Below are 25,386 nucleotides of genomic sequence, written 5' to 3' on the forward strand. Positions count from 1 at the left end.
AGGTTACGTGGCCCCTTGGGTAGCACGCCTCTTATTGCCAGCAGCAGCTGTGAGGCACCAGTTGGCCCACTTTCTGGGTGCCATGGAGGCGAGTTCTCTTAACCCCTGAGGATAAAGTCTCTGGGAAGGGTTTTGTGCTTAGACACATACATGAGATCCATTTTTCTTCCTAAATCATAACAAGCTGTGTTCAGCTTGTGCTTGCACAAGTATTCAGTTCACTGAAAAAAAATATCGTCCTGTAGATTCTCAGAAGGAAGCATGGTATGGCCACTGTCAGAATATGTAGAACAGGTTGCATTCTGCAAGGAAAGCTACAATAGCCATAGCTATTTTTTTAATTAAAAAAAACGTCTTGGCCTACTTATTCAAGGCAGTATTAAATATAACAGAATTTCAGTATCACTATAGCAGTTGAACAATTTCTTGGCACCTTGCTTAGTAGATTTTGACTTACCGTGAGAATACTTGGGCAGCTAATCCCAAAGGTACTAAGGAAAATGTGCTTTTATGTTCTGTAATACTTCTTTGGCTGCACAATTACTTGGCTGTGTGTCCTTCTCCAATACAGAAGGATTTGGAGAATTAACCTGCTATCCCCAGGCTGAATGTTTTCTTATTTGTTTATAAAACTCCAGAAAAATATTCGCTTAAAAAAAAAAATCATTCAGCCATGTATAGGGTTTATATCCTTGAGAGCTAAGCATTCGAAAGAACTTAGGAACATTTCCTGAAATTGTGCATTTCTCTTCTCCGCCCCTGCAGCTTCTTTCACTTTCATCCCACAGTTCGTGAAACCCCACGGCAGCCCCTCTCCTGGCTGTGGTTCCCTCGGAACACTCGCTCTTTGCTGTATAGTATTCCGTTCCTCCCGCCAGCTCCAGCCTGTTTGCAGCTTGCCACACAGGGGGAAAGGGATTCTTTGCACCGTCTCACCCCCTGGGACGGCACTAGTTTCAGCTTTTCAGAGACCAAAGTTCCTGGCCCCACAGCTTTTGGATATCGAGATGAATTGGAGACGTCGTAAGGCATTAACTTCAGAGAACGTGGTGTTTGGCAGAGAAGGAGGAAGCTACCTCGGCATCTGTCGCTAGAGAGGCACTGGGTATTTGGGAAAAATTACATTTGATTCTGTCTCTTTTTGGAGGTATGAGAACAACTCGGGTCACCTTCATGAAGGAAGCTCATGCCTCCAAAGCAGCTCGACAGCACAGTGTTTGTTGGGGAAGCAAAGTCATCTGAAAACAATCTGAATTTGGAAGCAAGAGGAAAATAGAATAAAAAATAGTGCTTCTTTTGACTAAAAATAAAAAATGATTTAGTGCTAGGATGGCAAAGTAGCACCTCTAGCTTGGGCTTCGGATTCGGACTTGGATGGGAAAGCTGACTGTTAGAACTTGAGAAAAAAATGTTATTTTCTGCACCCATAAATGAGAATAATAGTTTATTGTTTTCCTTTAAATCAAAGTTTTTTTTAGTTGTGGTAAAATACACATAATACAAAAGCCATCGGAACCATTTTTCAGTGTGCAGTTCAGCGGCATTAAGTGCATTCACACTGTGCCCAGCCATCACCACCATCCGTCTCTAGAACTCTTCATTTTGCCAAACTGAATACACCCATGCGATGATAACTCCCCTGGAGGTACTGTTCTCTTTTCTGTTTCTATGAATTTGACTACTCTAGGCCCCTCATGTAAGTGGAGTCACACAGTATTTGTCTTTTTGTGACTGGATTATTTCACTTAGCATTATGTTCTCAAGTTTCATCCATACTGCTGCATGTTACAGAATTCCCTTTTTAAGACTGAACAATATTCCAGTGTATGTTATAGATCACAATTCATGTATCCGTTTATTTGTCAATGGACATTTGGGTTGCTTCCACCTTTTGGCGATTGTGAATGATGGTGCTATGAATGTAAGACCTGGATATCAGCGCATTAGGGCTGCCAGGCAAAGCACGCCAGCCTGAGGGGCTTAAACAACAGAAATTTATTTTCTCACGGTTTTAGAGGCTACGTCTGAACTCATGGTACTGGTTTCTTGTGAAGCCTCTCCTCTTGGGCTTATAGATGGCTGTCTTCTCCCTGTTGTTTTCACATGGTCTTTCTCTGTGTAGATGTGTCCAGATTCCTTTCCTTTTCTTATATGGGCACTAGTCTATATAATCCTATAGGATTAGGCCCCACCCTATATTTTAAATTGATACCTCCATAAAGACCCTATCTCCAAATACCATCTGAGATATTGGGGGTTAAGACTTCAACATAAGAATTTTGTGTTTGATATTTGATATCATTCAGCCTGTAATACCCTGCTTTCAGTTGTTTTGGGTATATACCCAGAAGTAGAATTGCTGGAGCATATTGTAATTCTTTTCTAATTTTTTGTGGAAAAGTTAATTTTTCTTGAATGGTTATGACATTCAAATATATGTAAAGGACTTAGAATAGGGTTGGCCTCAGAAAAATGCTGACTTCATTAATTGTGTAGACTGAACTAGTTTGAACCCAGAATTTTTAGGCCAAGAAACTGAGTCCAGAAAAGTCAAGCAACTTGTATCTCCAAGTTCCTAGTTAGCAGCATATTCAGAAATTCTAAGAACCTAAGTTCTGACAATGTCAGGAAGCTTAATTCCACCACACACCACTTCTTTCCAGTCCTATGTAGATGGTTGTGTTATTGGCTATTAACTATTTGCTGTTTTTTATGACATTTGATTTTATTCTTCATTGTTAAAACTTAGTCTTCTGAATAGGTAACATATTTATATGGTTCAAATTGAAAAAGTATAAAAACGTTTAAGTACAATGTCATTTTCCTACTTTTGTCCTCCTGTATCCTGGCTGCCCTCTCCCTCTTCAGCAAATGTTACTAATTCCTAATATTTTCTGCTAAAGATTTTATGTGTGTACAAGCAAATCTGTGTATGCCTTTTCTTGCCATTTTAAAATGCAATCTAGCACATAGTCCCCTGCATTTTCATTTTTTCACTGAATGTATTTTGGAGATACTTCTATATCAATATATTAAAAAATAGCACATTGTTTTTCAACAACATAGAATTTCATTGTTTGAAGGCCTTCTATTTCATTTAGCCCATCCCCTGTTTTTGTACAGCTGAGATGGACCATGCTGTATTGAATAAACTGGTATGTACAGTATTTTGCGTAAATAGGAAGTCAGCTGTTTGATATCATCCTAGTGGTGGAGTCAGTGGGACAAAGGGAATGTGCATTTGTAAGACAGATGTTCATCAAACTGCCCTTCGTAGAGCTTGTGCCAATTTGTAATTTCTTCATCATCTTAGGGAATTTTAAATAATGAAGAGAAATTAGTATACAAGACCAGGCCCTACTTTTCTAGTGATGGCTTATAAATATGAGGGGTTGGCAGGAGCTGGAGCAAAATCAGAGGACATACCCTTCAACTCCGGAACAAGCCAAGGACATTTAATCATTCTGCTTGTATTCAACAGTGTGCTGCCAGGGCAAGTAGGCAAAAAAATGAAATGAAACCCATCTGAATGGGAAAAGAAGAAATAAAAATAACTATCTGTAGATGACATGATCTTATATGTAGAAAATCCTAGGGAATACACTAAAAAAACTATTAAGGCTAATCAGCAGGTTTAGGCAAAGTTTCAGGATACAAATTAAATATACAAAAATCAGTTCTATTTTTTATACCGAACAGTCTGAAAATGAAATGAGGAAAAAATATTCTGTTTAAAATAGCATCAAAAATAATAAAATACTCGTGAATAAATGGAACAAAATAAGGGCAAATCTCATACTCTGAAATGTACATTGTCGAAAGAAATTAAAGAAGGCCTAAATAAATGAAAAGATATACTGTGTTCATGGGTAGAAGATTAAATTGTCAAGATGGCAGGGCTCCCAAATTGATCTACAGATTCAATACAACCACCATCAGAATCCTGCTGACTTCATAGAAACTGACAGCTGATTCTAAAATCCACATGGTAGTTCAAAGGACTCAGAATAGCCAAAACAACCTTGAAAAAGAACAAACTTTGAGGAATCACACTTCCTGATTTCAAAAAAGCTACAATAATCAGGATATGTGATACCGCTGTAAATGGTGGTGTCGGACTGAGAGTTAAGAAATAAATCCTCACTTTGAACAAGGGTACCAAGGCAGTTCAATAGGGAAAGAGCAATCTCTCCAATAATTGGTGCTTGGACAACTGGCTATAATTATGCAAAAGAATGAATTACAATCCCCCACCTCACACCGTATACAAAAACTACCTCAAAATGAATCAAAGACCTAAGTCTAAGTGCTAAAACTAGAAAGTCCTTAGAGAAAATGTAGATGTAAAGCCTCATGACCTTTGAGATATAATGTACATCACATACAATTCACCTGTTTAGATTGTACAACTGTAGACTGTAAAACTTTTATGTGGCAAAAGACACCATCAAGAAAGTAAAATGGCAACCCACAGAATGAGAGAAAATATCTGTAAGTCGTATGTCTGATAAGGGACTTGTGAACAGAATATATCAAGAACATTTACAACTTAATAATAAAAAAACCAAATTACAAAATGGCTGAAGGATCTGAACAGACATTTCTCCAAAAAGATATACAAATGGGTAATGAACAAATTATGCTCAACGTCATTAGTTATCAGAGAAATGCAAATCAAACTGCAATGAGATACTGTTCCACATTCACTAGGATGATTGTTACTTAAAACCCTAGAAAATAACAATTGTTGGCAAGGATGTGGAGAAATTAAAATCTTCATACACTATAGGAATGTATAATTGTGTGGCTGCTTTGACAGTTTCAAAGTTTGAAGGTTTGGTAGTTTAAAAAAGTTTAGCATAACAATCTGACCCAGCGGTTTCATTCCTAGGTGTATAAACAAGAGAATTGAAAACTTCATTTCCACACAAAAATGTCCACTGCAGCATTATTCATAACAGCCAAAAAGTGGAGACAGTCTCAATGTCCATGAACTGATGACTGGACAAACAATGCATATATCAATACAATGAAATATTTGGCAATAGAAAGGAAGAACTGCTGGTACAGGTTACATCATGAATGAACCTTTAAAACATCTTGTTAATGAAGTAGCCAACCACAAAAGCCCACTGTATTGTAGGGTTTTCTTTTATGTGAAGTGTCAAGAAGAGGTCAATCTTCAGTGACAGAATGTAGACAAGTGGTTGCCTAGGACCAGAGGGAGGGTCAGTATTGGAGGGAAATGGGAAATGATGGCCCAGGGGCACGGTGCTGCTTTTGTGGGTGATGAACACCTTATAAACTGATGGTGGTAATGGTTCCGCAACTCTGAATGTGCTGAAAACCATTGAATCGTACAGTCTGAGTAGGTGAATTGTATGTTATATGAATTATATCTCCAAAAAGCTGTTGCAATAAAAACTGGACGGGAAGGGTAATGTCATAGGTCATAGTTTAGACATTGCAGTTTGCAACTCCGGAGGTAAAGAATTCAAACTCCTGGGTAGCAAACTTGCTAAGACTTTTCAGAAGAGTGAAAAGCATTACATACTCACATAGGCCCTTTGAGACTCATGGATAGTTCTTGAGCTGGGAACCACTTCTGACTCATTTGTTTCTAGGTTTTATGATGAGCAACTTTGGAATGGTGGAGGTTCTTAGAATAAATGAGGAAGTGTTAGATCACATCTACCTTCCAGCCTTACATAGTTGAGTTGCCTGTGGGAATTTTCTCCTCCATTTCTCATTAGCTGCCTCCTCAGGAGATACTTGGTAAAATGTTCTTTGAAACTACAGAAACTCCTTTGCTGACCTATACTGGCTGTTTCTAATGTTTGTTGGCTTCGTGTTTTCTAGGACCTCATGGGAAATCTTGGCAGAACACCCTGTTAAAAGTCAATACTGAGTGCCTCTCCCGGTTTCCCTTCACATTGAATTTTCTCCTTGCTATCACTTTTTATGTCCTTCTATTTGTCTTAAAGAGAGACCCTCCACTCTTTTCTCTGAGTCTAATCTCTCTCCCCTTGCTATTGATCCCACAAAGTCGATTGGTCCTCTGCACTTCTTTCACTTCTCTTTCCCCAGATGCTGCCTTTCTCAGACTGACTGCTGCTCAAATGTCACATCATTTTTTAGAAAATAGTAGTAAGGGTACGAATAACACAAACACCAAAACTTTCCTTAAATCCTCTTTCTTCTTCAATGTACTGTTTTTTTTTTTCCAGTTACCTTTTCTGAAAAGTCTGCGTATTTTCCTACGTTCACTGATGAGTATTTTAAGGAAGAGGCTGAGGTTACAGTGAAGAGCCCTGTGCTAAAATGAAGTTGAAAGTGTATCGTAACTAGAAAAAGTCTCAATATGAAAGTGAAGTGAGGTTACAGGAAGGAAAGCAGATTGTCCAGGTTTTATGCATAGCCCTGACACAGGTCAGCAGAAATCCTTCTGCAAGCTCGTGGTGAGTGTGATGAAGACTGATTGCAGCTGAAGACCCGAATACACTTACATGGGAGGCTGACTGCTTGCACCTGTGCAAGCTTTATGTTTCCAGACAAGACCTTTGAAACGGAGGAAGTAATACTCATGCAGTTGTAATGATCATTATATTAAGAATTTATGTGCAATGCTGAGCACTGTGTCTTACATATAATAAATTCTCAATAAATATTAGTTGCTTTTATTATTCTCATGAGCAGCTGCTTGCTGATAAGAAAGCACCTGCCAAAAATTGGTATGTAGCTGACCTGGCAACTTTCAGCAGCATTTACCCAACACACATTTATCTGGTGGCACTGCATACATTGCTTAGCAACTTTAATTCACCAGGGACATACGGATATTCCCATTTTAAGGATGAGGCTTAGATTAATGACTTCCCAGTGTTTTATAGCTAATGAGTGCTATGGCTTGATCTCTTCCCACCGGGCCTCTGTTTTACAAGGTAATGTTGAGTTGTTTTCCAATTTAACCGTATAAAACTTGGATGGGTACTTTGAAATCATCAGATTGTATATAGATGTGACTGGGTACTTCGTTCAGCCATGCACACTGCTCCCCAGTAGTAAGGACTTGTGAGAATTGCCATTAATAATATTCAATTAAAATCAATCCCATGAAAACCTGTAACTTAAAGACAATTCTATAAAATTAGTGTATCCAAGGATCATTACAAATTATCTCCAAGTATTTTTGGTTAGCCATTAAAACTGGTTTTGCAGAAATTGTGCAGGTCATAGTGTATATGAGACATCACAGCGTGTATTTAAATTTATACCCTTCACTCGCATTTCTGATCACATAGGTAAGTGGAACATTCTACTAGGGCAATAAGGCATTTACATACTTTTTTTGTGTGCTCAGTCTTGGAGATTAACTAATTTATATGTTCCCAGGTAACTGCCTGCAACAATTTCTGGACTTACTACTGAAGACTAGAGGACTCCACTTCTTTTGACGCACTGACTTATGGCACTGGCTGAAGCAGTATTTATCAATTACAGTGATGATGGTTTATTTGGTATAAGCTGAAGCCCTTAGTCTTTCTATAGGACTGTGTAATTTTCCCTGAAGGTTCTGTGAGGGTCTGAAATAGCATGGAAATATGAGTCAGCTTGCACAAAAAAAACTGCTTTGAAAATAAGTTGTTTGCTTTTGTAAATTAGTCTCTTTTCAGAAAATCTCACATTTAAATTTTGTGGTTTTCTCAAAGCTATTTCATAGTCTTTGTTCTTTAATCGACCGTCAGGACCCTGTGATCAGAAGTGCCACTGGTGGGAGATGCCCTACCCCGGGAAAGTGTGTGGTGGAATGAAAGGCAAAGGTCACATGCTTTTGGCCAGGCTGGGGGTTGGCAGACGTGACTCTCAAAAATGTCCTGCCTCCCTGGAGCGAAAGGTGACTGACTAGATGTTGCAGAAGCAACTGTGGTGCAGAGGATTATACTGAGTCTTTACAGGCTGGGGGATCTGAGTTTCAAGCTAAAGAATTTTGTCATATTTTCTGATATTGCTTTGGCCACGGTTTCTTTACCTCCTTGTGTCTTGTTGGCAGGGAACATGAGAAATTGCAGAATGTGCCACAGGCCTGGAGAAAGGGCTGCATTTCTTCCTTGTAGTATTTCCTCTGAGATGGCATAAAGCTAGAAAGACCTGCAAGGAAGTCAGCATCTCTTCCTTCCCTGTTCTGAAGGGCATCAACTGAGGAGAAGGCTGGGCCCTTTACCGACACCCATTCCTTCTAGTCTGCAGTTAATTTCTCCATGTTGCTTGTGTTGCCCCCTTTTCTTGTCAAATTTAGACTTTTTAGATGTTTCTGTCACCACGGGCTGTGCCAGATCACGGGATGCTGTGAAAGGCCCGTAGTAGGAGCAATTGAGAAGGAAATAGAGAGAAAATGAAGCATGAAAGAAAGAAAACAGGTAGGGAAAAGTAAATAGAAAAAGATAGGGAAAAGTTTGTTAGAGAGTGTGGTAGCTTGGATGGGGTCGGAAGGACACTGGATACATTTTGGAAGAGAATTTGATAAAATTCAGTGTCCATTTCTAGTAATTTGAGCGTATTAGTTTCTGATAGCTGCTATAACAAATTACCACAAACAGGATGCTTAAAACAAATTTATTCTCTCACATTTCTGGAGGCCAGAAGTTTGAAATCAAGGCTTCCCCTAGAGGTTCTGGGAGAGAATCCTCTCCTTGCCTCGTCTGGTTTATGGGCCCCGCCAGCATTCCTGGACATCCCTCAGATGGTACATTTCTCTGCTTTCTGCCCCTATCTTTATATCACCTTCTCCTCTGAGTGAACCTAATCTCCCTTTGCCTATTATTGCATTTGTGATGGCATTTAGGGCCTAACTGGATTATCCAGGATAATCTTTATTATCCTCAATTTAAACTGGAAAATCTTTACTACAGTAACATTCACAGCTTCCAAGAATTAGGGTGAAGGCAAGTCTTTGGGAACTGTTATCTGCCTACTTCACTTAGCAAACTATGAATAGCTATATACTTCTCCCAAACTGAATCTAAAACCAGCATAATTTTTTAAGGTGAAAAAGCTGGAAAGAATTCTCATAAAGTCAGGATCAAGCAAAGCGTCTGCAGTAACCATGAATACGTAATTATCGTTGTCCATTGTAGCCAATATTTAATATAAATAGTAAAAAGGTATGTAAAATTAATGGGGAAACAAAAGGACAGACTAACAGGTGGTATTGGGACAACTATCCAGCCATATGGGGCAGAGGGAAAGAATGTGCCTTAAGAAAATGGAGAAGCCATAAAGGAATGTAAAAAATGTTTAATTTTGTATAATCAAAATAGGAAAAAAATATCTGAAGCATGTGGATGTACTTGTGTGTGTGTGTGAAACATGAACTACAAACGGGCAATGTTTTCTGTTATAAATAATAATAATAATAACCTAATATGAAAATGAGTAAAGGGCTTGAATAGGCAACTCATAGAAAACTAAATGCAGATGTCAATAGACATACAAAAAGTACTCAGCTTTATTAAATATTTTTAAAATGTGATTAAGAAAAATGAGCTGCCCTTATTCACTTATCAAGTTAACAGAGATTAAAAAGTTTGTTGTATACCAAATATCATTGAGAGACTATTTTTATTCATTTCTTCCTTTTTTTCATTAGGATTTTAAGATGGTTTACTGGGATGTATAAAATTCAGCTGTTTAACAAGAATTAAAAGCAAGGGAGACCACATGTGAGGGAGTTTTGCAAATATAAAAGTCAGGTTTGAATCTGATCAAGGTCTAGCTAACAGGAGTGTGTGAATCAACAAGGGACATATAATTAGCAGAGTCCAGTGGGAAACCTGCTAGGACAAATGACTAGATTTCTTCCACAAAACAATTTCAGGGAGGTCAGGGGTCAGCAACAAGAAATGGAAAGAGAGCTTATAGATTAAAAGAGACCTAAGAAACTTTATCAAGCAATCATAGGAAATGGCCCTAATTTTGATCTGACAGACTCTAATTGAAAAATATTTGAGATATTTATGAGACCATTAGCATTTTGAACATTGAATAATACTAAGAGGCTACTTATTTGTTTACATGTGATAATGGTATTGTGGTTATGTTTTAAAAAAATAATTTAAAGGCCTCTTAAATGTACTTCAACATGAGTCAAAGGCATCATGATAGAATGCAGCTCCCTACAGGAAGTGGGATGAACCTGGGAGACAGGCAGATGAGGCTTCACACTGAAAACAGTCTAAGAAGAGATACAGATGAACAACTTCCCAGTTTCTTTCTTTGCATCTCAGTCTCCCAGCAGGCTGCATCAGTTACTACCCTGTAGTTTTCCTTGCCTAGGAGGAAGGTGATCACAGTGCTATTAAAATTGTACCTTTGGACCAGAGGGAAAAAAGAATGCACCTCTCCCCACTGTCAAAAAACTTCAGTATTCTTACTATCCTTCCATTTTAACTGTCAAAAGAAAGTTTTCTGTGACTCAGTAGCTGTGTAAGAAAATCTGTATGTCTTGGAAAATTTGAAATATATTCCAAGGTAGACAGTATAATGAACTGCCGTGTATCCATCACTCAGTGTTGACAATTACCAGTTTGTGGCTAAGCTAATCTTGCTTCATCTTTAGCTCCATCTCCACACCCTCCCACCCCAGCCTGATACTATTTTGAAGGACATCGTAGAATTAGATGATTTCACTTTGAGACATTTCAGTACTTATCTCTGAAATATGAATGCTATCTTTAAACCTAACCTGAACTCAATGTACATTGTGAAAAACACATCACTAAAATAATCGTTGCAACCTGTTGTCATAGTTTTATGTTAAAGTGGTATTTTTAACTCTCTAACAAGCATGTTTGCTTTTGATGAAGACTCATGAATGAAGTAGCACGTAACCAGCCAGGGAAGATGAGCCCAGGCAGTGGGGATTCCCTGTCTAACCACCAGGGCTCCTACCTTCTCCCCGGGCCCAGACCACAACTAGAGGGCATGGGCTGTGACGTGCTCTTAGATTCTTTCAAGAGCACGTAGTCAGCACCAAATTGTCAACATGACAAAACATCTTCAGCTCTACCAGGTCTAAAAAAGGAGCTTCCATCACAGGAGGCTGTAGGAAATGCCTTCCATATGCTTTCCTTCTTTGACAATAGGACCATTTCTGAATGTGTGTCCATCACTGATTCACATCTCATTGTCTCGGAATGCACTTGCTTGACTGTCTTCCATTCTCCTGCTCTTCTTGTTTCCCTTACTCTCTCAGCTTTTTACTTCTTTGTCACTCCCCAATCTACATGATTTTCCCCCCACCCCTCTCCTAAGCTCCGTTTGTCTGCTTGAAATCTGCAACATGTCCCTCCAGCGTCTTAGACTGAACATATCTGATTTAAATTCATTCTTTGCCTTCTCCCCACTGTCCACACCACCTGGTCTGACTTTCCTCTTTTACTTAATTTCATTTAGGTGTAGAAAAGCCAGATTACTGCTACTACCACCAGAACTATTACTAACTTTCTGATCTACAACTCTTATCCAGTCAATTACTAGAGCCTATAGATTTTACCTCTGTGAAGTTTAGGCAGCATATTTATTAGATTGCTGTGGTCTCTGCCTCTTATTTCTTGGGTCTAGTCCTTACTCTATACATGAATAAGACACAGGGGGATGGCTTTGAAGAGCTTGCACTCTAGTGCCAGAGACGGGTGAGCGGATCAGTCCGATCAATCAGCGTAGGAAGGGGAACATTAAAGATATGGCCAGAGTACGGTAACCACACAGGTGAGGGGCATTTATTCTATGTGTTTTGTGGAAGGCTTCCTGGAGGAAAACATGCTTGACTGAGTGTTGAGGTGACCAGTGGAGACAGGTGATAAGAAACATTCCAGGGAAAACACAAGCAAAGTCCTGGAAGCTTCAAGCACCGAGGTGCATATACATGGTTTATACCTGTGTGTATGACTGTGTGTGTGCATGTATCACAGTTGCAAAATATTCTGCAGATGCTAGATTAATCTTGTTGCATTATTTTTTTTGAAGCATATGTAATATGGCATGACCTCCTCTGCTGAAAACCGTAGATGGCTTCTCTTAAATCTGAAATCAAAAAATGATTACTTAACATTCTTTCAGTCTTTGGCTCCAACCAGCCCTTCCTGCCTTCTGTTACTACCCTTCATTTTGTCCAGAGTGGACAACTCATAATTCTCTGAATATACCACAGTGCCTTTGCACTATCATTGGGAGCTCACCCGCATTCTACTCCCCAGCTCCCTGTTGCTTTTCCAAGTTCAGGTTGCCAAAATCCTACTCAGTATTTTTTTAAAACTTCTTAAAAATGAAAACATTTAAGTGTATAAAAAGAAGACATAATGAACCCTTGTGTACCCTCAACTCCTACCAATTTTCAAAGGACCACTGAAATGACTACTTCGTCTGTGAGACCATTTCTATTTTTTCATTTCCCTTGCTTAATTTCCTCTCTCCTGCTTTGAACCTGTTGTGTATTCACAGTGTGATGCTTATATTGCATACCACACACACTTTATGGTATTACAGGAACTGGGTTTTAAATCTCATGACCCTTCCAAAGCAGTATTTGTAGTGTGATGAACTTTTTGTTTCTTGTAACATCTGCATTTGGTGAATTATGGAGTGTTTTGGCTCAAAGCTACAGATAGCCCAGCGTGGCACTTCATTTGGAATTCTTTAGTAGCCAGAAAGAACTGATTGGTGATTGGGGAAGTGACAGGAAACCGGGAGAAGGTGACCTTACCATTATAAAGAGAGAAATGATGAAAAAAGGACACACTCTACTTAGACATTCACTTGACAAGGGTTCTTATCCTTGTCTGGGATCTTCAATCACTTGTGGAGATTTAAAAAGAATAAATGATACAGCCACTTTGGATTTAAAAAGAATAAATGATACAGCCACTTTGAAGGACAGTTTGACAGTTTCTTACACAGCTAACATCCTTCTACCACATGATCCAGTAATCATATTCCTTGGCATTTACCCAAAGGAGCTGAAAACTTAAGTCCACGCAGACACCTGGGCACAGATCTTTATAGCAACTTTACTCATAATATGCACATAGTTGGAAACAACCAAGATGCCCTTCAGTAGGTGAATGGATTAATGAACCGTGGTCCGTCCTGACAATGGAATATTATTCAGTGCTAAAAAGAAATTAACTATCCAGCCATGAAAAGATATGGAGGGCCCTTAAAGGTTTATCACTCAGAGAATGAAGCCCATCAGAAAAGGCTACATACTGTATGATTCCAACTATATGACATTCTGGGAAAGATGAAATTATGGAGAAAGTGAAAAGATTAGTGGTTGCCAGGGGTTGCAGGGAAGGAGGGATAAATAGGTGGGGCGCAGGAGGATGTTTAGGACAGTGAAAATGTTATGTATGATACTGTAGCGATGGGTACATGCCAGTATACATTTGTGTAAACCCATAGAATGTACAGCAGTGAGCCTGAACCCTAATGTAAACTATGGACTTCGGGTGATTATGATGTGTCTGTGTAGGGTCATTAGTTATAGCAAATGTCCCACTCTGGAGGGGGGGAATGTCGGGAGGCAGGGGGCGTCTGGGAAATTGGTGTACCTTCCCTTCAGGTTTGCTGTGAACCTAAAACTGCTCTAAAAAAATAGTCCTTTATAAGAGATAGGGGTTCCGAGGCCTCACTCCCAGAGACCTGGAGTCTACAGAGCTGAAATATGCCCATACTCAGTAGGAACCAAGAGAATATGGTTCAAGTTTGATGAAATGTTTGAAAAATGTAATTTAAACATAAGTAACACAAGAAGGGAAGAACAGAGGATGACATATGAAGAAATAAGTTGCCCATACAGGGAACATGTTATTTAGCTCATTTTTAAAACATAGACATGGAAGGGAGAAAAGAAACTAGCATTTATTGAGCACCTCTCACATATTAGATGCTGCTAGTCTTTACAAATATTGTGCCATTAACTAATTCTCTCAATGATCCGAGTCACTGTCATCTCCGTGGAAACTGAGTTTAAGAAATATTTTCAAAGTCATAGTGTTAGTGGCACAGATGGGATTTAACATGAGGGCTTATTGATATTTAAGTTTGTGCTATTTCTACTCTGTTCCATTTGTTGTGTGTTTGTTTTTGTAGGGCTCTATGCTAATTTTCAAAACAGTTGGAAAAAGAACAACAAATATTCAGACAACAAATATTTATGATGTGCAGGCATTGGGCAAATCGCTGCCATAATGAAACTTATATTGGAAAGATAGATAAAAAATAAGTCATAAATAAATACAAAAGTAAGTCCTTAAATGCAAAAATAAAGTAATTTGAGATTGTGACAGTAGGTATGAGGAATATCAATGGAAGACAGTCGTGGGCATATATTTTAGACAGAGTGGATATTTTCAAGGAAAACATCAGAGGTGCGGTAAAGTGCATTTAGGTCATCTTGTTTGCGAGATGCTGGAATGTGAAAGCTGAGACCTGTGGACAGTGGTCCTTAGCAGTGCTCCGGAAAGTCAGGAAGGTTCTGTGGGACATGTGATAAACGAGCTGAATTTGCAACTTTGAGTTCCAGTCCACAAGCCAGCTAGAGCCCTCTGGGCAGAGGGAACACAAAGAAGGGGAGGACCGAGGTACCAGGAGATTCATTTCCTTCCTTGAAATCTAAATGGCTGTGTATTTTGAAATGAGCTTTTCAACTTTCTCTAAATTTTATGTAATTTCAAAAGAAATTTGGCATTCTGGCTGCCACCTGAGCAGGGGGCAAAATCCAGTGGTTTGGGGGCATGGAAGCGTGTGTGTCCCCTTTCATATTGCCGTCGTAAGGCCAGCTTTCTCCCTGTGCTCCCTTCCCTCTGTGCTGCTCCCTTAGCTGTTTCACAGCTGATCGTTGCAGTTTAATAACATTAAATGACACTTCTCTGCCCATTTGAGTGCCAGCTACCCTTGGACCTTAAGCCCAGATGCAAGTATTAAAGAGAGGGCAGCCAAGACCTCCAGGTTGCCCGACACTTGGCTAGAAATCCCATTCACATTGGGAAACAGGTTTTGAAAATAAACGTGGCCCTGGAAGCAATCCCCCTCTTTTGTAAAGCTGTGTCAATAACCGTAAGCCCTCAAAACCATGCTCCCCAACCCTCAGCCTAGCTGCCAATATATAGGCGTCAGCCCAGCCTCCGGAGGCCGTCTTCTGTTGACCCGGTGGGACCCTCTTGCTGTTGGATTGGTGCTGGAGCACAATCTTCTGTTTTATGTAATAACGCACATGAGAGAAGCTCTTTGTGCAGCCTTCCCAAGTGGGTACTGAGCAAGAGGTCTCGTGTACCCCATCATTTCTGGTACAAATTGAGTGAACATTGCTGTGGCCTGGTAAATGTTTTCTAACTATTGGCAGGGTTTTAATTTTCCAGTGCCATTTTGCTCCAGGCCAGGATCATAATGACCCAGCTTTGGTTTGAGACGAATTTCGCAAATACATGTGTGTGGTGAGGCTACAATATTTTCAGAGAAAACAGGCATGGGTGTGACACAGGCCCATGTAATATAGTACTGCCTATATACTCCATCGGGCCAGTGAGGCTTTCTTACTGTCTGCAGATTGTGCCCAGCAGAGGGTCAAAGCTGGAAATACATAGAATTCTCTCTCTCTGAGAAGGCTTGTTACGAGCCTCTGACACACTAGAGATATGTCAGAGCTCTTGCTTTTGCTGATATATTTTTCATTTTTGCTTTTGAATTCCAAGGCCAAAGGCTGTTTAACATAGTTGGCCATTTAATTTTATCCTTCCTGTGTCTTCCTCACATTAATTAATTTTTTTTTAACATGTGTTCAACGTGCGGGTCAGGTATGGGCAGCCTTGCTGGTGGAACAGATTGCTTTGAAATAAACACAGCTGGAAACTGATTGTTTTCTGTCTTTTAAGAAAGGAAAGATGCATTTGTAGAAAGGCTGGTGTGTGGTACTGTCCAGAATTTCTTGACAGATGTATTCATGCCTTGGTGTCCAGATGGACCCGCTTCCCTTCCCCCTTTCGGGAGTTGCCATTTCCCGGGAACAATAAACTAGCAGAGGTTTGCTACAGTCCGCCCGTGAGGAGGGGGCGGAGTCTGTTCAGTTCAGTTCTGTTTCTCTCTGCTGAAGTGTGATCTTCTTGGGAGCAAAGCAGAGAATGTCTTTTGTGATGTTTTCTTCTGCTAGTCTTCCTTGCAGCCTTGAAAACTTCCTCAGAGTCACTGCTGGCCTCTTCCCCGGCTACTTTTTCAGGGATGGGCGAGTAAGTGAATTATGGAATGTTGGGGTGTGTGTGATTTTTGCTTTATTTGTTTGTCGTTTAAAAATGAAGGCAGGGTATTTTTTAACCGTGTAATTCAACTAGATTTTGTGTGTCTCCTGGAACTGTTTTTCCTGTTGCTGTCAGAAGAGAAGCAGGGTTCTTCTTCTCATATCTCCAAGACCTTATTATAGTTTTGGTCATTTTTAATCCTTTAGTCTCTTTGTTGAAAGGTTTCTCTCTCGTTTACTCTTTCTTTGCATAGACATTTTGATGATTTGTTGAGGCATAGTAATAATTGCTATTAATGAATTGCTAATATTCTACTATGGTGCAATGATTCATTGAAAGTTTTTAAAAGGCAGTTTTCTCCATAAGTAGCTCTTTCTCTTGACATCTTATAACCGCTGAGTTAGACATGAAGAAGAGAGAGAGGTAGGAATTTGAGAATAACTTCCACCTCTGGCTCACTTCAGCGGCAACTGGGGAGTCTTTTTTCACAGGCAAAATATATTTTAGTTCTGTTTTGTTTTGTTTTGTTTTAGCTGAGATGACTACAGGGTGGTATCTCCTGGGGATTAGCCGGCTTACCTGTCATGGGTTTGGTATATGTATGTAGTTATCTGGACAAGTCGGGTTTGCCATTCATTCCTCACTAGAAAATCTCTTTAAAGTAGAATTCCCTCTCTGTCTGATTGAGGCCCGTGGATGGGAATTGTTGGAATTAGGCCATCAATGTATTTGGGTTCTGACCACCGGATCCAGCACTTAGCATTGCTGCGGGTACACAGTGCAGCTCTGGGTAGTGTCCTAACTGACTCACTTAGCGATGTGTGCTAAATGACCATTTGAACTGCATCAGGAAGAAAGCAAATGGTGAGTTTTGAATGTTATGAAACACATTGATAAGCCCAAATGAGGAGAGAGATAAGGCCTGTTAGAGGGAAGGTGGTCCTGAAAGGCTCTCTCTGTGTTGATTACTGCCAAGCATATTTTTTTTTCTTGGCTGTATACAACTTGGCTAAATTGAACTAGATTTTGGATTTTGAAAGCATAGAAAAAAAAGGATTCGATTATACATTATATTGTGCTGTGGAATATATGAACGATTCTGTTCATGAGTTTCTCAGATGACTAACTTTTTATTTTTAAAACGATTATACAGCTCCTTCCTCTTGATGGTAATGAACAGTTACTTAACCTATCTCAGTGCCCTTCTGTATGTCTTACCTTGTGGGCCTCCTATAGGTCCAGTAAGACAGGTAGTGATGGTATTTCCCCATTTTACAGTTGAGGACACTGAAAGTCAAAAAAATGTGACTCTGAAAGTCACTTGGCGAGGAAAGGAACCAGATATAAGCTGTTTTTTTAAAAACTCAAAATCCCATATCCCCTCACCCCCATTCTCTCTGGTCACCTCTAAGTTCTTCCATCACAGAATAGGGGAAAGAGTTCTGACCTGGGTGGTTAGAGACCTGGATTCAGATTCTGACCGGGTGGGTCATTGCTGGCTGCACGATGCTGAGCAATCACCAGAATCTTTGGATGTCTTTTTCCTGCAAGGAGGTTACAGTATTTGATTTTTTAATTTCTTGGCAGGCTCAGAATCTCTAAGCAGGGCCTTGTCCAGGCTTGTGTCAGCTCAGTTGTGCTCACCTGCCATGCGAAGAGGGGGAAAGAGAATAGAACTGTGGGCCTTCTATCCAGCTCTGCTTTGGTTTCCCCTGTCGAGCACAAAGAGGCACAGGATCTCCTTAGATGAGGAAAACCCTGGGCCCTTAAAAGACTATTTTCTCTGATCAGCTTCCTGAGTTGGCATTTCTCAGTCTGTTCTTTTTATTCATCAAACAGAAGTATTGGAGCCAAGCTCTCTTGTAGTTTCAGCCCAGGGATAACACATTGGTTACACTGCCATCTGGCCCTGAAGGAGCATCACCTTGCACGAGCTCATCTGTTACCTTAATCCATTTTGGATCAGGGTAAATGTAAACAAATAATTCTCTGCCCCTCTCTACGAGTCTCACCTTGGGGCAGGTGGTTGAGAAGGGGCAGGGCAGAGCGCTGGGGAAGTATTTTATCTCTGCCTCCTTGGTTAATTTTTATCAGTTGTTTACAGATCAATTTAGAAAATTGTGGGAATATTGAGATAAAGGGTGACAACATTTGACATTAAAAAGAAAAAAAAATTTAAAACCAACACCACCTACCGTTCATATTGTTGAGAACAAGAAAGAACAAAGACAGTGGAATGACAATCCCTCAGCAGGAAGGAAAGGGCAGGTCTTTACGTCAAGACAGTAGGCATTCTTATCCTGCCATTTTCATCCTACACCATTTAAACCCTCCGTGGCCGCTTTCTGTATTTGGGAAGCTTTTCCTGGGACCAGGGGCCTGTCCCTCACAGACTTGCTGTGGCGCTCGGAATGGCCAAATGAGAGCTCCATGCCCAGGTCAGCCCTTTTCCTTTGCAGCGGTCAGTGCCCCTGTTCTCCCACTGTGAGTTAGACCTTAACCCTATCCTTGTGTCTTTCCCCATAGGCAAGAAGCGAAACCCTGGCCTGAAAATTCCGAAAGAAGCTTTTGAACAACCTCAGACCAGTTCCACGTAAGTTGGCAAGATCATCGTCTTAACCTGAACACTTGCACTTGGCAGAGTGCCTGGGAATGGGGGTTCGTTTCTGGACTGGTGAACGATAGCTTGCCTGTGGAAATAGTTTTTAGAAAGAGAGCCCTTTAGAGGGGGAAGCCATGTGCTTGCTGTTCTGACACCTACATGACCCACGTGGGGTCGGTCTGTACTGAAGGGATGGCTTTGGACTGAGTGTCTCACATTACGGGCTGGCGGAAAATTGAGTGTCACAAATGCATTTGGCAGATGGAGTCCTGTGTGAGTCCAGAAAGGTCCCTGGATGTGGGCTTTTTGCCTTTTCCATATGGATTTGAGCAAATAAGCCAATCCCTGTGAGAGCCACTACTATAAAACTTGTGTTGAGCTGGAAAGATGGCATTTGGTAAGGACGCAGCATCCTGACACCTCAATCCTGTCTCACATAAACAGAGGCAAAGTGAGCGGAAGGAACGCTTTTTCATTAGCTGAGGCTTTGGCCCGGGTTCCTAAATGAGCTCAAGTCCCACCGAAGCAGGACAGCCTCTTCCTGAGCCCCTCCCTTGCTTCTTCGTCTCTCTGGGGGGTGGCGAAGAGACCACCTGTCCAGCTGGAGGTATGACCACCTGTCAAAGCCTGGGCGTGAGAAGGATGGAAACTTCAAGGAAAACCGTAACAGCAGGAGCCCTAGAGAGGCTGAGCCAGTACAGACAGGCCATTCCCAGTGGCAGCTGGAATTTTTTTCAAGGCTTTCGCTCGTCTGTGCGAAAGTGCCTGCCTTTGTAAAGGCTTTTGGGCTTAGCTGTGATCCATCCTATCGGAAAGTGCACCCCCTGATGTTGGAGTGTGTTGGTGAAGAAAGAGCCTATCTTTTGTAAGACCTGGTTGAGGCCACCGGTCATTGGCTTCCATGAGGAATAGAAACTTGACACTGCACAACCTCTAGGCACAGAGCAGAGGTGGAGGGCTGCTCTTCAGGGTTCTGGACTGTAGCCCGAGGGCCAAACTAAGGTTAGACTGTCCCTTTCGTGAGGATCTGAAGGAGGAAGTTCCTTCCGGATCTGCTGTCAACATTGGGTTTTTCAGTCTCTCTGGTTGTTTTTTTCCCCCGCATAAGGGACTGTGTAACTAATAACTTCTCCTCTTTGATTGGTTTCTCCAGAACTTAGAATCAAATATGTGGCTGCCCTGTACTGTGTAGGTCTTTATGGGATCTACTTTTAAAACTTTGTAATTTGAAGTAAATTTTGTCATTTCATGATTGTTACATAAATGGAATCATGCATCTCCTTTTTGAGACTGGCATTATTCATTCAGCATAATTTCCTTGAGGTTCATTCAGGTTGCTGAATTACATCCCGTGGTATGGATATACCACAGTTGGTTTAACACTGTAGCCTTTGAAGAGGATATAGGTAGTTTCCAGTTTTGGGCTATTATGAGTAAAGCTGCTTTGACTATTCATGTACAAGTTCTTGAAAACTTGAAAATAAGTCTTTGTTTTCCCGGGATATACGTCCAGTACCGCAATTAGTAATTATTTTTTTAAAGTTAAGTTTTGAGAATTCTTTATATATACTAGACACAAGGAGTTTGTTAGATATGTGACAAAAATGTTTTCTCCTAGTCTGTATTTTGTCTTTTCATCCTTTTATTTCAATAAAATCTAATTTACCCAGTTTTCCTCTTACAGATCATGTTTCTGGTGACAGTTTTAAGAACTCTTTGCTTAGTCCTTGGCTCTGAAGGTGTTCTCTTATGTTCTTTTCTAGAAGTTTTATAGTTTACATTTTAGATTTAAGCCTGTGATACCTTTTGAATTTAACTCTTGTATAAGGTGTGAGGTTTAGTTTGAGTTTTATTTTGTTGCCAGTGAATTTCCAATTACTCCAGTGCCATTTGTTGGAAAGTCTATTCCTCTTCCATTGAATTGCTTTTGCTCCTGTGTCAATATTTAATTGTGCCAAATATTAATTTGTCAGACATGAGCTGTGCATATTTGGTTGGGTCTATCCCTGGGTTTTCTTTTCTGTTCCGTTGATCTGTGTGTCTATCTCTCTGCCTATTGATTTATATGCCAACCCCTCTAATTGCTACAGCTATATGGTAAGCTTTAACATTAAGAAAGGTGATTCTTCACACTCTGTTCTTTTTTTTTTAAATTTTTTATTAGGGTATGATTGATATACATGCTTATGAAGGTTTCACATGAAAAAACAATGTGGCTACTACATTTACCCATATTATCAAGTCCCCACCCATACCCCACTGCAGTCACTGTCCATCAGTGTAGCAAGATGCCACAGATCCACTATGTCCCTTCTCCACACTAATATGTTCTTAATTTTCAAAATGATTTTGGCTAATTCTAGGGCTTTTCTCTTTTCTTATAAGTTTTAGAGTAAACTTATCTATCTCTACAAATAAACTTGCTGAGATGTGGGTAGGAATTGTGTATAACCCATAGATCAGTTTAGGGACAATGGGTATCTTTACTACACCGAGTCTTCCAATACAAGATAAACCTGGTAGATTTCTCCAAGTATTTAGATTTCCTTTGATTCCTTTCATTAGTATTTTATAGTTTTCATCATATAGATTCTTTACATTAAGTTTTGCTAATATTTATACCTAAGTATTTTCATTTTTTGGAGTAATTATAAATTCCATTTTTGACTTGGGTTTTCACTTGCTCATTATCCATATATAGAAATGAACATCTGTTTTTCTGTGTTGATCTTGTATCCTGTAACCTTAAGAGATTCACTTAAAAGTTATAGGACCTTTTTGGTAGATTCCTCAGGGTTTTTTATGTAGATGGTATGTCTTCTGCAAATAGAGTTTTATTTATTCCTTTGAAAACTGTATTGTTTTTTTGACTTTTATCTTCTTGTTTTATTTCAGTGGCAAGAATGTCCAGTACTGTGTTAAATAAGATTGGTGAGAGTAGGCAATTTGCTTTGTTCTTAGAGGGAAAGCATCAGTCTTTCACCAGTAAGCATGATGTTAGGTTTTTGTAGATACTGCTTATGAGGTTGAAAAGTTCCTTTTTAGTCTTAGTGTACCAAGAGTTTTTATCATGAACGTGTGTTGAATTTTGTTAAATGCTTTTTTTGTGCATCAATTTATAGATTTTTCTTCTTTGTGCTGTTGGTATGAATTTACACTGGTTGATTTTTAAATATTGAACTAAACTTACCTACCCAAAATAAATGCCATTTTGTTGAGGTATGCTGTTTTTTTATATATCCTTGGGTTCAATCTGCTAAAATTTTGTTGATGATTTTTGTGTCTAAGTTCATGAGAGATGTTGGTCTATAGTGGGTTTTTGTGATGTGTGCTGTTATTTTCTGGTTTTGGTATTAAGGTAATACTGGCTTTGTAAGTGAATTAGACTGAGTTACTTTTATTCCCCCTGTAGACATTGTATAAAATTGACATTAATTCCTCTTTTTCCCCTTTTTTTTAACTGTTAGCTAAAATTCTCCAGTGAAACCAACTTAGCCTAGGTATTTCTTTTTCTGGAGCTTTTAAGTTAGAGTTCAATTTTTCTAATAAGTATGGACTATTCAGGCAGTCTATTTTATCAAAGTAAGTTTGGGTACTTTGTGGTTTTCAAGGAATTGGTTCACTTCATATAAGTTGTTGAATTTATGAGAGTAAAGTTGTTTATACTATTTCCTGATCATGCTTTTAATGGCTGCAGGATATGTTGTGATAACCCCAGTATTTTTCCTCCTGATATTGGTGATTTGTGTCTTTTCTCTTGTTCTCTCCGTATCAATCTTGTAAGAAGTTTATAAATTTTACATAAAAAAAAGAAAAAACTTTTCTTTTTTTCCCCTATCTTCAATTTTATTAATTTCTGCTCTTTATTTGTTCCTTTGGGATACATTTTTATGTATACCTCCTAGCTGTCTTACATTTTTATTCTTCACTTTCTTCTGATTTTATTAATTTTCTCTATTTTATGAGTTTTTGAAAACCACCATAAATCCTTCGTTGGTATAAACAAATGAATAAAAACCTATGCATGGACACACATAGCGTCTGTGTGGTCTGTCCCTCTTGGGGTAGAATAAGCATTGAGTATACTTTTTTTTTCAGTGGGTGAAGCTGAGGGCATCGTCACTTCATTATTATAGACTCCACCACTACAGCTCATAGAGAGGCTTATTATTATTTATTATTTTAATACTGACACTTAAATCTGTACTCCTGAAGAAGTAGCTTCCCCATTTTGTGTTTTTCTGTGCAATTTTTTGAGGGTGGCTTGGTGACTCTTACCATTTACACCCTGCCTCCTCCTGCGGTACTGCACGAAAATAAATCTCCTGGGACAGAGCCCCATTTTCCTTAGCTCCTTGTGTGTGGTCGCTCTGCTTGAGCTTTCTTTTGGTGACTAATGCCAGTGTGTCTTTGATTCAGGTTTCTGCACTGTTACTTACTTGATTGGCAGCAGCTAATTCTAAATCTATTTAATGCTGTTCAGTATTATTTCACTTCACCCTCCCAAGAAACTCAGGAGGCAGTTACTGTGACTCATTTTATAAATGGGAAAATAGACCTGCACTGTGGTCGGGTGCATTGCTCAAAGCAGTCGAGCATACCGTCGTGGATAATACTTCGGGATCTAGCTGGATCTAGATCTACATTCGTAGTTGGGATCTAAACTTCACTAGCTGAATACCTTAGGCAAATAACCTAACCCTATTAAGCCTTAGTTTTCCCTTCTGGAAAATGGAATAAACAATGTGGTTGTATGAGGAATAGCTGTCAACCCACATTAAGTGTCTAGCCTAGTGCCTGTTCCATTGTAATTTCTCAATGAAGGTTGCTCCAAGCATTGTTATTATTAATTCTTATATTATTGTAACATTATAATAGCAGATAATATTATAATTATATATTTATATAATATATTATAATTTATAATATATATAACACATAAATATAATGTATAAGAATAAGAATATTTAGTATAATTATAATAGTCACAATAATATATTATTGGAATAATTGTGATTGAATAATAATAATAATAAAGTAGAGCCCTGTTGTACAAACTCAGGGCCCTCTGACTGTCAAGTATGGGCTCTTAGCTACCCATTAGACTGGTAGAGACTGTGGCCAAACAGTTCATGGCTAGTGGAATGAGAGACAAGGACCTTTACTTCTGCAGTTGAGAAGACTTCACTGTGTGGCTCTGGGTTCTAATCTCACAGGCCTTTGAATGACTTCAATTTATTATTATTGTTGTTATTTTTATTAAAATATCATTGATATAGAATCTTATGATGGTTTCACCTAGTCAGCACTGTGGTGTCATTGGTCACCCATATTATCAAGTCCTCACCCCCTCTATTGCAGTCACTGTCTGTCAGCGTAGTAAGATGCTGTAGAGTCATTAATGGTCTTCTCTGTGCTGTACTGCCTTCCCTGTGACCTGCCTATATTGTGATTGTGAATTATCATGTCCCTTCATCCCCTTCCCCCTTCTCACCCACCCTCCCCAAACCCTTTCCCTTTGGTAACTGCTAGTCCATTCTTGGGTTCTGTGAGTCTGCTGCTGTTTTGTTCCTTCAGTTTTGCTTTGCAGTTATACCCCACAAATGAGTGAAGTCTTTTGGTATTTGTCTTTCTCCACCTGGCTTATTTCACTGAGCATAGTACCCTCTAGCTCCATCCATGTTGTTGCAAGTGGCAGGATTTCTTTTCTTTTCATGGCTGAATAATATTCTATTATATATATGTACACATCTTCTTTATCCTTTCATCTATTAATGGACACTTAGGTTGCTTCCATATCTTGGCTATTGTAAATAAAGCAGTGATAAATATAGGGGTGTGTATGTCTTTTCAAATCAGGGAATTCAAATTATTTAATCTGTTTCCATGCCAAGTCATCACATTAGAATAAAGACAATAATGCCTCTAAGAGTTGTGAACATTGTAGAAGATATTTTATGTAAGGGACCCAGCACAGTCTGTGGCCCAAGTAGATGCTTAATAAATATTATTGAATAGATGAATAATAGTTGCATAATAACCAGGAGACTGATTACTCATGTAGCATTATAAATAAATACTTGCTATAATAAACCAAAGCTAGTTGTTCACACAAAAAAGTAATACTAGGTGACCTTTGGAATACCTTTGGTCTTCCAGGGAAGGAATTTTGTAATAAGTTTAGTTCTTCCCCCAGAGGACTAAAATACTGAATAAGCAAGCGAAAACATCCACCCACAGTTTCAACTCCTGCGGAGACTCAATGCCCTGGGCAAACTAATATGCTGTCTGGCCAGAACACGGTGTCAACTAATCCAATAGGAACTGTCGGGCTTGGCCCCATCATTTGATGCTTTTGGCGGACTTGATGAGCCCAAAGGCCTCGGGCTTGGGTGGATTGATCATTTTCATTAGGGGAGGCCTGGGTGTTGGGAGCAGGATTTAATTAGACTTGGCTTGGAATCATGGCTTCACTACTGAGGAGCAAGGTTGTGA

General features: G+C 39.5%; 1 protein-coding gene across 16 annotated transcripts in view; it reads left to right on the plus strand.

The window, feature by feature from the left end:
• Positions 1 to 25,386, plus strand: part of MAP2K6 (mitogen-activated protein kinase kinase 6) — a 144,826-nt gene that overhangs the window by 49,549 nt on the left and 69,891 nt on the right. For 8 of the 16 annotated variants that reach the window (XM_073235843.1, XM_073235845.1, XM_073235844.1 and 5 more), the window contains exons 1-2: positions 18,594 to 18,727; positions 18,816 to 18,882. In XM_073235843.1, the coding sequence (XP_073091944.1) occupies positions 18,709 to 18,727; positions 18,816 to 18,882 (86 nt within the window). In that variant the 5' untranslated portion in view covers positions 18,594 to 18,708. Of the gene's footprint in view, positions 1 to 16,122; positions 16,281 to 18,578; positions 18,728 to 18,815; positions 18,883 to 25,386 lie in introns of those variants that run through there. The other 8 variants (XM_073235851.1, XM_073235852.1, XM_073235853.1 and 5 more) reach the window with 5 other exon arrangements.

Source organism: Manis javanica, chromosome 4, assembly GCF_040802235.1.
Source record: "Manis javanica isolate MJ-LG chromosome 4, MJ_LKY, whole genome shotgun sequence".
In the NCBI taxonomy this organism is placed as follows: domain Eukaryota; kingdom Metazoa; phylum Chordata; class Mammalia; order Pholidota; family Manidae; genus Manis; species Manis javanica.